This window comes from Larus michahellis, chromosome 1 (assembly GCF_964199755.1).
Source record: "Larus michahellis chromosome 1, bLarMic1.1, whole genome shotgun sequence".
Lineage (NCBI taxonomy): Eukaryota > Metazoa > Chordata > Aves > Charadriiformes > Laridae > Larus > Larus michahellis.
Window position 1 is genome coordinate 50,874,225 of NC_133896.1, and position 15,184 is coordinate 50,889,408.

Consider the following 15,184-nt stretch of genomic DNA (forward strand, 5'->3'; position numbering starts at 1 on the left):
CTTTACACAGAATTTATCTTTCCTTTTTTCCCCCCTTTTACCAAAACTAATGTTACGAGTGGCTGGAGTCTGAGACTGGATAACCAGAAATAGAGCTGCAGATGTCACCTTTGCTCTTCAAAATTCTCTCTGGAATTGCTGAAAGACGACAAAGCCAAAAGAATGTGTAGATGTGAGAAACATAAATGTAAGAGTCATTCAGGCCAGTTTCTGTTTGACTTCCAGCCCTTGCTCACAGAAGCACCGGCTGCGCAGGCAGGCAATTAAACGTGGGGACGTGCAAATACAGGTGGGAATTTAATGTTCCCTGGTGGTCCCTTCAAGGGCAGAAAGAGCAGCTCACTGAACATATACCCTAAAATATTTGTGAATACAAGGAAGATGATTTCGCAGCACTTACACTGCCTTAAGACAGCGCTGCAGCGAGGCTGTTCATTCTAGATCTCTCTATTTGCCCGCCACCTCACTGCACACAGAGAAGGGAGCTGTGTGCGGGTAGGGGGGTACTCCCTTCTGCTCCGGCTGAACCATCTCTCCCCGCTGCTTTTAACGGCAGGCCCGATCCGGCCCGTGCCAGGCTCCATTTCGTTCCTGGCACACCAGCTTTTACTCACCACTGCTGCTTAACCATCTCCCCTCCATGGATTGTACTTCTGTCCTTGCTATGACTCTGTTGCGAGGTTCCTCTTTAATTTCTGCTTTCAAACGTAGCGTGAAAGTGCCGGGGAAAGCCAGAGCCAGCAGCAGGAACTCCTGGAAGCAGTAAAGCACCATCTACCACCTCTCCTGTCAACCTTCCGCACACCCAGCAAGAAACGGTGTGGAGGAGGAAGACAAAGGTTATGTGGTGGTGCAGTATTGAACCAGTGGAGCAGTATCACAAGATAACACCTAACGCTATTCGTAGTTCTACTCACTTTTCAGGCTTGTTATTAAATGCAAATTACTGTGTTTTAGCTGCATACTTTGCCTCATTTGCAAACAAGACTTCACCAGAAAGGCTCATTCAAAGAGCCAACGTATCCATCTGTCTCTGCTGTACAGGAATATATGCACATAGACGTGTTATAAGCATTTAAAATCGATCCCCTTTCTAAACGAAAAGAAGGTCTAAAAAAGATTACTACCACCAGAAAGGTGGCTGAGGGACCACCTATTTAGAAATACACTCCATTTGCCACCTGGGAATTACTGGAGCCCTGTGCTCACTAGGAATGTTTGAAGAGAGAAGAAAACCAAAAATCTACATCAAGAGTAAATATTTGCTCCCTGACTCTCCCAGTTCTGTAGGGGGCAGCAGAATCGCACAAACCTACCGATGGTGGAATTGGATAAATTAATATCTGCCTGGATAAATTAATGTCTGCCTGAATATCCGGTGCGGTGAGAGGTGTTATGGTCCCTCAGGGGCTGGTACTGGGATCCTGGCGAGGTGATGGATGCTGGGGAGGTGATGGAAGCTGGGGAGGGGGTATATGGTCAGGCAAATGCTCCCAATTCAGAAGCTCCTGTTTTCTTGGCAAAGGGAAATCTCCAGGTGGTGCAGTGTGGGCAGAGGGCTCCAGGAATCCCCAACTGGCAGAACTGGTGCTTTGGAGCTTATCATAAACCAGCATCACGTATGGATGTTGTTATGTCGGCCCGGACCGCAGGAAGAACAGCATCTCTCGCCAAGCGCAGCAGGCTGCCGCCAAATTCACTCTTAAAGCCCTGTAGCTTTTCCAACCCAATTTTCTGCCAAGTGATGGTGACCACCGCCACCCACCTCACCCATGCCCTGCAGGAATCATCCCACCTGCCCCCCAGCTTTGCTTCCTGCCTCCGTGCCTTCCCCCTCTGTCGGGAGGTTGGTTAGCAAAGACCAGCCCGGGCAGGGTGAGGGTCAGGCCTGGCCCGAGGTGGGGGCAGGAGGACTTTGGTGGAGGGAGGACTTTGAGCCGAGCAGCGGCCCTGTTGCAAGCCATGGCGGGCAGGCATCGGCTGCTGCTGGAGAACGCCCAGCAGCTGGTGCTCGTCTGCGGCCGGGGCGAGGAGTACCTGCGGCAGGATGGAGCCGCCAGCCTGGCCCTGCTGCCGGGGGCCAGCTTGGTGGTGGGGTTGTGAGTGCCGGGGCGGCGGGGATGGCTGCAGGGGTGGCAGGGGCGGTGGGCTGATGACGGCAGGGGGTCGGGGGATCGGCGGCGCTGGGTGACGGCGGAGGGGGTTGCTGTGAGCTCCCCCCCCAACCCCGACAGCCTGTCCGACAGCTGCCGGGCTGCCTGGGTCCGGGGCTTGCCCTGGCACTGCAGGCACCTGCCTGCATGGAAATGGAGCTCCGCAATTTGGGTTGTTTCACAGTCCATATCGTGATCACTTCCGTTACTGTGCTGTGTTCGCGTTTCCAGACTCGTGAGGTTAACTTTTAGCCCGGTGCTGATGACAGCTGCAACCCTCTTCTGGCTCTCCGCTTTCTAGGTGAACTGATATGAACCGATAGCAATCCTATAAATAATTTGTGTAACTAATGAAATTATAGTTAATAACCAATGTATATAATTACACCTCTCCCATTTCTAAATGCTGTAACTGCTATTTGCCTCTTAAAAATTCAGCCGTGTAGTGCAGAGATACCTCCAGCGAGGTATCCGTGATGAGGTAACCCAGTTACTATTCCAGTGGCTTGAAAAGAGATGGAGAAAGACAAGGCTGAAAGGACAGAGGTGCCGCCTGTGCCCTGGGAAGCTCTTCTCGTGTAGATGGGTTGGATGGAGCTCCATGCATGGCCAGAGGGGATCCCTCCGGTGCAGTGTAGGGTTCCCAGTACCATCCTTGAGTTCTACCGGGAGAAAATTGCCATTGAACCGAAGATCAGCCCGAAAGAGATTTATCCCTGTGGCTTCCAAGGGCACAAGGGTATGAGTCAGATCCAGGCAGAGGATGCTGGTGATGACAGTTTGATTTCCATGAGAAGAGCGCCCTGCAGATACTTGCTGGAGGAATGCTGTATATTTGCTGATCCACAAGAGAAAAACAATGTTGTCTAGCAGAAATTAGAACGGAAGAGTACCACAGCATCATCCTGAGGGATCTAAGCAGAGGACGTGACAAATGTTATGGCAAACAAATTGAAAACCATGGCATTACCCCATCGTTTTCTGTGCATCTGTAAGACTAACATACCGCCTCCTGCCTGCATCTTCAGTCCTGCTGAAGGTCCCTGTCTCTGCTTTTGGAGAGATGTTGCTCCAGAAGCTCTGTCAGTGAGCACTTGGCTTTCCGACAGGCTCACGCCTCCTTTCTTGATTATTTGTTGTTTGCAGAGATGGCTGCATCAAAGCTGTGGGCCAGGCAGATGTTATTCGCAACCAGTTTTCAGGAGCAACATTTGAAAGAATAATTGACTGCTCTGGGAAATGTGTGTTACCAGGTAGGTGTATTTTTTAATGATGATACAATGCTGAATGGCAGCAAGTGCTTAGAGACAAAGTTGATGTGTATTAAATATCCCTCTGCCTTGTGTTGAGGAGCAGAGTATCGTAGCTTCCTCATCGGGAGTGCTGCAAGGAGAAAATCACAGCATTTGGGATGGGGGTTTTTTTGGCTTCATGGTAGAGCTCTGTCCCCTCTTGTTTCACTTTTCACCCATTCCCCTGCATCACAGATCACAGCAGTAAGGCAGTTGGCCCGTCCAGTGACTTTTCAGCTGCACATCTCTTTTTCTCCACCCTTTCTGCCCGTTGGCTGGTTGGAAGCAAAAGGGCAGCGCAAGAGTTTAAGTCACATACTCTGCAACTTTACCTGATTAAAAATAAAAACAAAACCAAAAACAAACCAAAAACAAACTGGGCAAATCTATTTCATGGTAAACTTTGCAAGCGGTGTTTGCGCACGAGCTGCCAGACCACTGTTTTGTTTGCAATGGCCTTGGGCATTCAGCAGTGTTGATTTCACAGCTCATAGAAAAAGCTCCCGCTGGAGTAAGTGGACTTTTGCGAGAGTGTCAGTGTGCTAAGCCCAGCCTGAGCACTGTGCTTTTTTTTAAAGAGCAAAGATTTAAAGTCTAATGAACTCTTCCAAAGTTTGTCCTTTATCATTTCTCCCACAGTTTGAAAATGTCGTCAAAACAACATGAAAAACTCGACAACTTACCTAGACACCTTTTGCATTAGGTGTCACACCTAAAAAAATGGAAAGAAAATTGGTAGCCTTTGAAGAAAATCCTCGATTTTTGGCTGGTTGGATTTTCCTTTTTCTCTAACCAGCAGAGGCTTTATAGGGGAGCTTATGCTGTGCATTTCATTTGCTTGCATGTTCACAAACTTTTCTTTTACACAGTGAAATAACCTGAGTGTACATTTACTTTGTTTTCTTTAGGCCTGGTAGATGCACATACACATCCAGTGTGGGCTGGTGACAGGGTTCATGAGTTTGCAATGAAGGTAATGGCACATGATTACACAGCTGGATTTTTCTTCCTTTTTTTTTAATGTGTAACTGTTTCTACTTTCTAGTGATTCCTATCTTTCCTCTGTAGAAAAAGATGTAATTTCTGTCAGATAATCTAACTGAGGGAGGAGGGATGATAGGCTGAGAGAGGAGTGTAACTGCAGCCTTTGCAGCCAGACTTCATATATTTCTGCATTAATTGAAGCAATACAGGAGTGCTGTCTTCTATTACCGTCTAGATCTTGATTTTTTTTTTTTTCTTTTTTTCCATATAATGAATTTTTCACCTAGAGATAGGTTTTCCCCTTGGGCTTAGACGTAAAGAAATCTTTAGAATAATTCTCTTTATGTCGCTTCTTACATCATTTCTTCACTTAAACGGAGAGGAGAGAGAAGAGAAAGGGGAGGGGGGAAGAATTAATGTGAATTTTTTCCCCTCCTCTTTTTCTGTCTTGCTGACGAGACCTCAAGGCACTTTCCAATATCCCTTGGATAGAAAATTCACAATTAATAGCGAATTGTATGGGGGGGTTGGTTTTTGTTTTCTTTTTTTCCCCAAGCTGGCAGGTGCGTCCTACATGGAGATCCACCAGGCTGGGGGAGGAATACATTTTACTGTGGAGCACACTCGGAAGGCCTCAGAAGAAGAGCTGTTCAATACTTTCAAACACCGACTGGAACGCATGCGCGGTGCAGGATCCACCTTGGTTGAGTGCAAGAGCGGATATGGCTTAAACTTAGAAACAGAGCTCAAAATGCTCAGGGTGATCGAGCGCGCTAAGCAATCCATGGATATTGGCATTTCTTCAACCTACTGTGGAGCTCATTCTGTGCCGAAGTAATACGACTTGATTTTTCTTGCTCTTGTTAGGTATTACTGCTTTGCATTGAAAGTTGGCTGTTGTTTTTGGAAAGGTTTCTTTTGCCCAGCCCTTCTAAAATATATCATATTCGAAACAATAGGCCGTATTTACAGAAGGGTCTCCTAAATTTTAATTTGAAGGAAGACGGGGAAGCATAGTTTAATGGCTACTAAATGCCAACATAAGCTTAGCACAGAATCCCTGCCTCCAGCTGATTCATACACTGACCGTAACACGCGTTACAGGGTTTCCTGTACAGACAGTTCTTCTGCTTGGGTTTGCTGCTGCCCTTCAAGCTTAGTCTCTGCCACAAACATTTATTTTGACCAGCCAACAGAAAAAAATACTGTGTTTCATCCTGAACCCTTCAAGCTCAGTCTCTACGGTGAGCTTTTATTCTGACCAACTAGTCAAAAAAAAATACTGTGTTTAATCCTTATATACCTCAGTAAACAAAGCTTAATTATGCTTCCATGCAATGAAAAATTGCATATATCTAATAGGTATGAGATGAATAGAGGATTAAAGTAAATGTCCTTAATCGCAACTATTTTAATGGCTCAAGTAGACATAACAAGCCTTTCTCACTTCGACGTTTTTCTCCCTATGATGAAAATAACATCTTCAAGTTACCAGATTTCATTGTATGAAAGAATTAATGAGGAATTTTAGCTAGGTAGGTGTATGTGAAACATATATTTTGACAGACTAAGCAGTAGGCTACTGCAAAACAAGGCCTGTGAGGTGGAGGCAGGCCTAGTGTCACAGTGATACTGTGGCAATATTTAAGAGGTGTTCGTTTAAAAAAGAAAAGCGCACTCCAAAAAAAATCTACCTCTTCTGGCATTCAAGAAAACATGACCTAGAAAAATGTACTTAAAATCTAATTATTGTGTATTCAGGGCAGGACGGGAAATTATCTTTTGCTAATGTAACTATTCAAAAGGAAACCTGTATCATCTTCAGTAAGTGGAAGATGGTTGAGAATAAAAAGTAACTAAAATCTGCTGAAAACACCAAATATTTCCTTCAAGAAGTTCTACTAAAATTTGGAGGACTCAATGGTAAAATATAATTGAGGTTTTTACCCCAAACTGTGTATAATTCTCAGCCCTTCCTTTCCTTCTCCCCTAAAAAGCCTTGGTAGGATTTTGGTCAAAATCCCCATAAATAGTTTTTCCCACCAAAATATTTCAAGCATTTCCATAAACTAAGGAAATAAATTCCAGTGTTTTTACAAATATATCAAATCTTGTGTGTTAGAAAGGCAGGTCTACCGTATCACACTCTGCACAGTTCTGTCCCCACTGATTGCACTTCAAGCATAACAAAATCTAGATAGCGAGGATATGGTATTGTAAGTAAGGAGAAAAGGTAGTTGGGGATTTGAGGAAATGTCCTGAAGGAAATAATGAATTATCTCAATTTTCCAGTTTGTGCCTTCTTAAATCCTCTTCCCTTTTCATTCAAATGTTCATGTCTAGAATATTTTGCTGTTACCCTTTAAACTTAGTCTCTGCCTCACATATTTATTTTGACCAGGAGGAATTCTGCGGTTCTTCCCTGTTCTGAGGCCAGATGTTCAGAGCTGTGGTCCTCAGCCTTTGGCTGGCTCCTGAACATCTGGGCCACTAACGTGCTGAGGGAAGCATCCCGCTTTGTTGAGCTCCGGTTTTAAACTGAATTTCCTGCAGCTTCAGTAACAGTGGAGAGTCGCAAGGGGAACATATTGCCCGCAGGCTTGGGGCTGGGAATTGCTCTTTGATATTATTTATGCAAATGAGATCTTGAGGATTTTAGAAGCTGTTAAACAGACATCTCCCAAGTCACTTAAGCTCATGCCAGTTTTCTTTCATCATTGTATTCCACAGAACTGTGCTGTCGTTCAGTTATGCATAAATCATACAAACAAAAGATTTAACTATTGCTTTAACCATTTTAATTTACATCCTCCTGATTTATGCAGGTCTTAAAATGTAATGCTCTTTTTTCTTGTAGGTACTTAGTGGCAACTCTTGACTAGATAGCCATTAAAAGTCTAATGATTTTCTCATGATTTTGGAATGACCATAGTCATGCAAATTTGTTACTGCCAATCTGCTAGCATTGAATCAATTTTAAATCCTTCCATTTAATGTGAAACAAGAGGGCTACATTATGCTTGCTCACGAAAAATGCTGCTCAGACCCCCGCTGCTGAGGAGCTTTGTGAAGTTCTTGCTAAGCCAATCTCTTGCTTCTCACACTTGGCTTAATTCACTGTTCCAAGTCTGACCTCTGACAGCAGAAGCATCACCAGAAGGTTCATTCAATGGATAAAGGTGTCACGTCTTCCATGTTGCCAAGTCTTGCAATATGTGGCTTGTAAAGCTGCAGTATATGGACTCTTCAGAGGAGCCTACCTCCAGACTTGCCAGCAGTGGTTATTCTTTTTTCACACCTGGAAATTAGCTTTGGGCAGATGTTGAGAACTTGCAGCGTGTATCTGTTCACGATTTCTAGGTGTAAGGTAATTCAGGCTGATTTTTTGCTTCTAGAAGGCACCATTGATGCATGATTCAAATTGACCCTGCTCTGTGCCAGGGTGTTGGATCAGATGAGCTCCAGAGGTCCTTACAAACGCAGTTATTCTGTGGGACTGTGATTGGTAACAGGCAGTACATACTTTGGTAACAGGCAGTACATACTGAAATGTGCACCAAACAGTGCAGGCTACTTTAGTCTGAGCCATCCTAGAGAAAAATAAGGCTGCTCCGTTCTTAGCGATCCTTGTTCCCATCCATTGCTTTTAAAAATGTTTCCAGCTCAGAACTTCCAGTTCTTTAGGAAATGAACCTAAAAAGCTCATAGCAGAGGGGGCAAAAAAATAACTGCTCTATCATCCCTCCAGTCATCATTTTGAATCAAAATTCATGATGTTGAGGATGTCTGATTCTAATTTTTTTTTTTTTTTTTCTGATTGGCAAAGATTCACTGGGCCCTTTTCATCTTTAGGAAGAAATTTTCAAAGTCATTTCCTGAGCAGAAGTCTGTTGCCTTAGAACAACGACAGTTTTGAATTCTTGGGCATTATGTCCCCCCAGAAAAGTGAAACCAAGATGTTTCCCTCTGTTTCATCTTGACTTTGGTCCTAATCTTTCCGTCCAAATTCCTCCAAAGGCTGGAGGGAAAGGGAGAAGGCTCAGCATGCTAAAAGCCTGAGCAACCTCAACGACTGTTTCAGTGAGACGTGAACAAAAGAAGTGCCATAAGCCGGGTTCTGCTCTGCTTTATGACCGCACGACCTCTTTGTAAATCAGAGCAGAATGTGGCTTCTTGAATTTACCGCCACTGTAAAGCTCCCAACTTGCCCACGTGTGGCACGCATAGAATGCTGGTCTGCGCGTGCCTTACGGTGCCTGACATGAGGATTGAGATGTCACAGACATTCAGCTGCAGTACGTCACGTACCTTTAGATCTTAAAATTGCAAAATACTAACTCAACTGCATGTTTTGGGATTGTTCACTCTTTCAAAGGCATTTACTGATCTCTCCTGGGTTATCTTTATGTAACAGGGGGTTCATAAGCGGTTCTGGCTTTGGCAAATGGAACCTCGGGAGGCCCCTCTGATTTATCTAGCGATCACTCTGCATGATATAAAAGGAGGAGAGGTCCATTTAAAATATTTGTGCTGCACATCCCCTTTGAGCTTTGATACTTGCATAAAAATATCGCATTCAATACTGTTTAAAATATTTAAATAATCATTTGCATATTTTAAATGTGTTTTAGAATACAGTATAAGTAGGTCAAAATATATGAATAGGAAAGCAGAAGAATTGGTTTTAAAATTCCCATGTCTTGGTTAGCATCCAAGAAGGTAACCTTATAAAAAATATCTAGTAATACAATCTAATATTCTTTGAATGGCAAGTAATTAGTGTTTGAGAGTACCTGTAGTACAGGAGCTTAACATTTTTTAGCCTGAAGGTTTTTTGAGTGATTTGTGTTTGAATCATTTTCTAAATAATCTCGTACAATTTGAATGTTTGCCAGACTTCAAGGATGTTATTCTTACGGGTCTATAACATTTTCTTTTCATTAGAGGGAAAACTGCTACTGAAGCCACAGATGACATTATCAATAACCATCTCCCTAAACTGAAAGAACTCAAACTAAGTGGTGAAATACATGTTAACAATATAGATGTGTTCTGTGAGAAGGGAGTCTTTGATCTGGATTCTACTAGGAGAATTCTTCAAGCTGGAAAAGATATAGGGTTACAGATTAACTTCCATGGTGATGAACTCCATCCGATGAAATCTGCTGAGGTACGTCTTTCTTAACATTCAGTTAAACCATTTTTGCTTTCTGCTTTGCTTTTGTGAGACCCGAATCTTTGAAAGAATTGCAGTTTTCAAAACCAAGGTTTTCTTTCCTAAGACTTCATAAAACAAACCATTCATAGACTTCTATTTCTGTCAGACGATAGAAAGTGCTGCCCTTGGGCAGCTTTGGAGTTAAGGACATAGGAGGAAGCCTTGACCTCTGGGACTAACACGCACTGCCTAATCAAATATTGACTTTGCTTATCTTCCACATGGGATACAGATGAGGAAGGTGGATATCCGCGAACCCAAGAATGACAAAAACACGGTTTCTATGCAACTTGAAATTTTTTTCCTTAAATGTCCTGTTAGCAGCAACAAGTCAGATGTGCAGTGGGCACACTTGGAGGGATGGTTTAGTCAAGAATAGGCTCCCAAACATCTTGATAAAGAAAGTCACTCTGAGACCATGTGTTACCATCATTTAAACATTGCTTCTTTCCTGTGGGGTCTGCTCAAGTTATTCTCTGCTGTATTTAAAAAATATCAAACCAAACCAAACCAAAAACTTGATTGATCATAAAAGCCTTTTTGGTGCTTCACCATTGAAGGCAGCAGTTGCACTACAAGTTCTGCAACCAGTGTAAGTTTTGTCAACCCTTTTCTGGTGGATACTTTGTGAATGGGAGTGAATGAAGGTTTTATCCGTAGCTGTCCCGTAGTTTGAATGTTAGTCTGTTAAAAACAACACAAAAGGTTCACTTCCACCTTTTGGGTGGTTAATACATATTTTAATACTTATTTTATTAGTATATATTTTGTCTCTGCTTGTTCTTTCAAAAATGTGTTGTTATTTTTTTTTTCTTTTGGTTAATTTTATATTAATAGTGAATTATCTCCTCGGGTCATTTGATAACAACACTGCTTTACTGAATTAATTGAGAACAGTGAGTAATTTTCTTGAAAATTTGCTTAGCTTGGAGCTGAGCTGGGAGCCCGGGCTATCAGCCACCTGGAAGAAGTTAGTGATGAAGGTATCAAGGCGATGGCAAGAGCTAAGTGCGCCGCTGTCCTTTTACCAACAACTGCCTACATGCTCAGGTAAGGCCACTAGATTGGAGTAAAACTTTTGTAACAGCAAAACCACGTTTGTGGCTTTAGGGTCTTTTGATGTAAAAACACAAGCTTGCCTCTATGCCTTAAAGATCAGGCTGGATCAGTGAAGGCAATCACAAAGTGCTGAATGAGCCTCCTCATTTCTTGGGTTTGGTGGAGAGCCTCAAAAATGAAGCACTATGGTACTTCTGAGAAGTCTCACAGTAGTTTTCGAGTGGTTCGCTCAGCACTGGAATTTAACCCTTATGACAGGCTAAGGTGATCATCAGGCATTCATTTAAGAAGAAAACTGCACTGGTTTTCTTTAACCCATTTAGACTTTGAAAACTGAATTGGCTTCTTTTCAGGCAAGTTCTATCTGCAATGTATGTATTGGCTCTCTTGCAGAAGGTTTTGCTGTGAAATGAATCCTTTGGTTATCTAATCTAAAGCGCTGGAAGACTGTAGGTAGCTTTTTAAAATCTCCTCTGATTTTGCCCAGGCAACACCGAACAGAATTGTCTTAAGCACACTATTTTCCATATACAGATATTCCAGATAAGCATAGATGGCGTACCTGCTTAATGCCAAAAATAAGTCAAGTAGATGATGAAGACCATGACCCAATAATACTTCCCCTCCTGAGAAGGGAAGATCCTTGAGCTAATTTTGGTTTATTTTCAGCAGCCCGCTTTCTGAGGCATCGAGGCTTGTGCCAGTGCCACCGGTGTTCACATCTATGTCCGTACTTGTGTTTCTGTTTGTGGTTATCTGTCCATGTCTTGCACCAGCGCTTTTAAACCACTGGCTGATTGCAACTGGCACCGCCAGAACACAGACCTCACGGAGGACCTGTGGTCTTGCAAATTGACCCCAGGCAGGGGGGTAAAGGAGACAACAGAGACGCAGCCACTGTGGCAAAGCCTGTGGCTGCAACTCACATGTTACTCCAGAGACTCCCTGCAGTGGAAGTTTATAATGTCAGGATGAGTCTAAGATGGGGATAATACTGGGACTCGTTTGTTCCAGTGTCTGGTGCACTATGTACTGAACATGGGCTTCCAATCTAATACACTCTAAAAATGAAGAAGCCACGTTTCAGATACTGCTTAAAAGTGCAGCAGAGGGGTGAAAGCTGTGCAATGTACAGAAGTTGCTGTGAGGTGATGTGGTACATCCTTTGCTGACCTCCCTCAGCTCCTTCAGCACCAATGGGGAGAGCTCAGACCTCAAGAGGTCCTGCCCCTATACTGTCCCCTGGGTTTAAGAAAAGCAGCAGCGGCCAGGACTTCACCTGGTGGTGGGCCAAAGTGTGCAGCTGGAGAGTTGCTTCATGGCAGGCACGCTCTCCTTTTGGCCTTTGCTGAGCGTTGCCTGCAGTTCTCCCAAGGAGCCTGGCAGCAAGAGCACAGGAAGGGGTGCAGAGGCTGGAAGGACACGTGAGGACACGGAACGGCTCTTCAGACAAATCTTTTTAAACACAGTTAACTCCCGGAGCAGCGTGTTGTGCATGAACAGGTGGTATTTTCTCATAAATCTGCGAAGAGGCTTCTATAGGGAGAGGGTTGTCTTATACCAAATGTAAGTGCTTCAGCAAGATCTCGTTTATTGTTCTTTTCTGTTAACTGCAGTGCTTTTAATACTACTTTTTGAGAAGCAGTTGCTCTAATGTTTCATTTTTATTGTTACACTGGTTTATTTTCGGACATGATGTTTGGCACTATTGGCTTTATGGCAACTATGGCTAAAACTTCTTAGAGTGTCTATTTCCTAGTGCCCACCCCTGCAAACGCCTACCCAGATTAATCCAGTGGCCAAACAATTTTGAAATGGATATTCCAGATATTGAAGTTATTGACAATGTCTTTTGCATTAACACTGCTAAGTGAGAAAATCCTTATGTCTATAAATTAAATTCACAGCCTCAACTTACTATTTCGAATTGCCAGCAGAATCGGGAAGGGACTATTGCATTGCTTACGCCGCTGCTCATGTTTGGGAAACTGTCTTTGAAGCTATAAGGACTAGAAAAGTACTTTTTGGAGAAATTAAGATTTTCACCTTGTAAATCCTTAAGTGGTTGAGATCTGGGTAAATACCAGAATTTCAGTGGCCTGCAGCCTGGTGCTTGATACTGGCTGCTGCCACGTGCTGTTACTGCAAAAGCAGTGGATCACAGTTCCCGTTTCTGCTGCCCGTAGGGTGACAGGTAGGGAGCCAAGGGGAGAATTTGGCCTTTTGTCTCCAAAAGGATGAGTGCAACTGAAGGCATGAGCGCGGCCAAACCGAGTGATGACTTTTGCTCTTGTAATTCATCAAGTAATAACTAAGCAAATTGTGCTGACAAGTGTCTTTTTCCCACTAGACTGAAGCAACCTCCAGCTAGAAAAATGTTAGAAGAAGGAGTTATAGTGGCTCTTGGCAGTGACTTTAACCCTAATGCATACTGTTTTTCAATGGTAAGCTATTGCTCACACTTATAACAACATAAAACTGTGAAATCTCTTACTTGTACAACTTGTGTATAGGTATTTGCACAATTTAAACAGTCTTCATGTCTGCAAAGAGAGCTGTGTGCCCAGCTCAGACAATTGCTCATGCTTATTTACGTGGGTTGCTAGTTTTTGCCAGAAGTTCTTGAAACCAGAAGGGCTTCTATTCTTCATATGCACCGAAAGGCTTATAAAAAAGGCTCTCAAAATTCCTGATTTTAGAGTTCTCATTTTGGAGTTGGCAAGATTTACATCATGCAGGACAACTCCTTCTGTTGCACAAGGAGGGAGGAGAGTGCTTAGGGATTTGAGGCATGAACAGCTGTATTTGTGATACTGGTAACTCCCATTTTCCACTTAACTTGCCTTCTAGCCTATGGTGATGCATCTGGCCTGTGTAAACATGAAGATGTCAATGAATGAAGCACTAGCAGCTGCCACCATTAATGCAGCTTATGCCCTGGGAAAATCGGACACGCATGGCTCCATAGAGACTGGCAAGCAGGGGGACCTTGTTATCATAAATTCATCGAGGTTTGTTCTTCCATTGTCGTTTGCAATGTGATTTAATACAAGGGACTTTGTTTTTCACCTGTTGTGGACAGTGGAGAAGTTAGTGAATTCCTCGTGCTTTAGAAGTTATTTTCATGTGTAAAAAGGGACACTGCTAGCATTTTAGACCCACTTTCATTCACCTTAATCGCTCCAATGGAAAATAAAGCCTAAAACTTTTGGGGGCAATATTACAAATAATCCACGCCTAATTACAAACTATCTAAAGATAATACCTATTTATTTTGTGGAACAAATTCTCTACTGATTTCTACATTAACTCACTGTGTGCCTGCAACGAGAGATCAATGTGTAAACATGGAATAGTGTTTTCCGATGGTTCAAGCAAATATTTTGTAATTGCCAGGTATACGAGGTATGTGTCCAGCTTTTATGGAAGTCTGGATATTTTTAAACATTTTGTTGTCTTTTTAGGTGGGAGCACTTGATTTACCAGTTTGGGGGACACGAAGCATTGATCGACTACGTTATAGTCAAAGGAAAAGTCGTCTATCAAAATGAGAGGTGTGGGACAATGAGCAGTTACTGAGAGAAGACAGTAATTCAGGAAGCTGCTATAATCAAAGTAGCATGGAATATTTTAAAGCAACAGACAAATCAGATTTGTATTTACTGGCAAATTGATTGCCTGCTCACCTTACTGGCCTTCTTACTCAAATAAAATTTACCAAGCATTACCCATCTGGTGCATCTTCATGTCTGTTGTCCTTCACTGCATAAAAATAACTTCAAATTGTATCTATTTGAAATAAGATGGTTTCCAGAAATGTTTTCCTATACAATTTTAATCTATAAAATCATTATACTTGAAAAAAAAAACCCAAAGAAAAAACCACTAATGAATTAAATAGTTTGGATCCAGGTAAGATTTATTGTGAAGGGTGACGTTAAGGGCCAGGGGCTCAGGCATGCACATGTGGAATGGCCCTTGGTGGTGCTGGGAGGCCACAGCATCCCAAGGAAACGTTCATAGCTCCCAGGTCTGCTCTCTCTCAAACTCAGCAGATACCAGGAACTACAGTCGTGGTGTGAAGCACAGTATGTTACCTCTCCAAAACACCAAATCTCCTGGTTTCTGCAGCCTTGAAACTCAGTGGGAGGCAGCAGCTGGGAGCCCAGCAAGGTGCTGCTTATCAGCTGATATCCAACATCTTCCCTTGCTGAGGATCTCGCAGCTCCTTCAGGACTGTAGGGGCACAAGAAGAAGGAGGAGAGGAAAATGCAGCCAGGTACACCACGCACTGGGCTGCTGAAAGCTGGAGTGTGCTGTAAGTTAGAGGCTGAATCAGGCCTACTGATGGAAGTGACACCGAAACCTTACAGTTTACTCTTCGAGGCAGTTAGGCCAGGGAAGTCTAGTGTGAACAGCCAACCCCTCAAAATTTAAATTACCTTGATCTTCAAAAGACGATCATAAGCAGTGTCATC

At 43.2% G+C, this 15,184-nt stretch overlaps 1 protein-coding gene across 1 annotated transcript; it reads left to right on the forward strand.

The window, feature by feature from the left end:
* Positions 1–1,962: 1,962 nt before the first annotated feature.
* Positions 1,963–14,437, forward strand: AMDHD1 (amidohydrolase domain containing 1). The gene is made up of 9 exons (XM_074572658.1): positions 1,963–2,099; positions 3,300–3,406; positions 4,354–4,418; positions 4,986–5,263; positions 9,374–9,599; positions 10,573–10,697; positions 13,057–13,150; positions 13,557–13,717; positions 14,171–14,437. The coding sequence occupies exons 1-9, from the start codon at positions 1,963–1,965 to the stop codon at positions 14,283–14,285; spliced, it is 1,308 nt and encodes a 435-aa protein (XP_074428759.1). The 3' UTR covers positions 14,286–14,437.
* Positions 14,438–15,184: the final 747 nt, after the last annotated feature.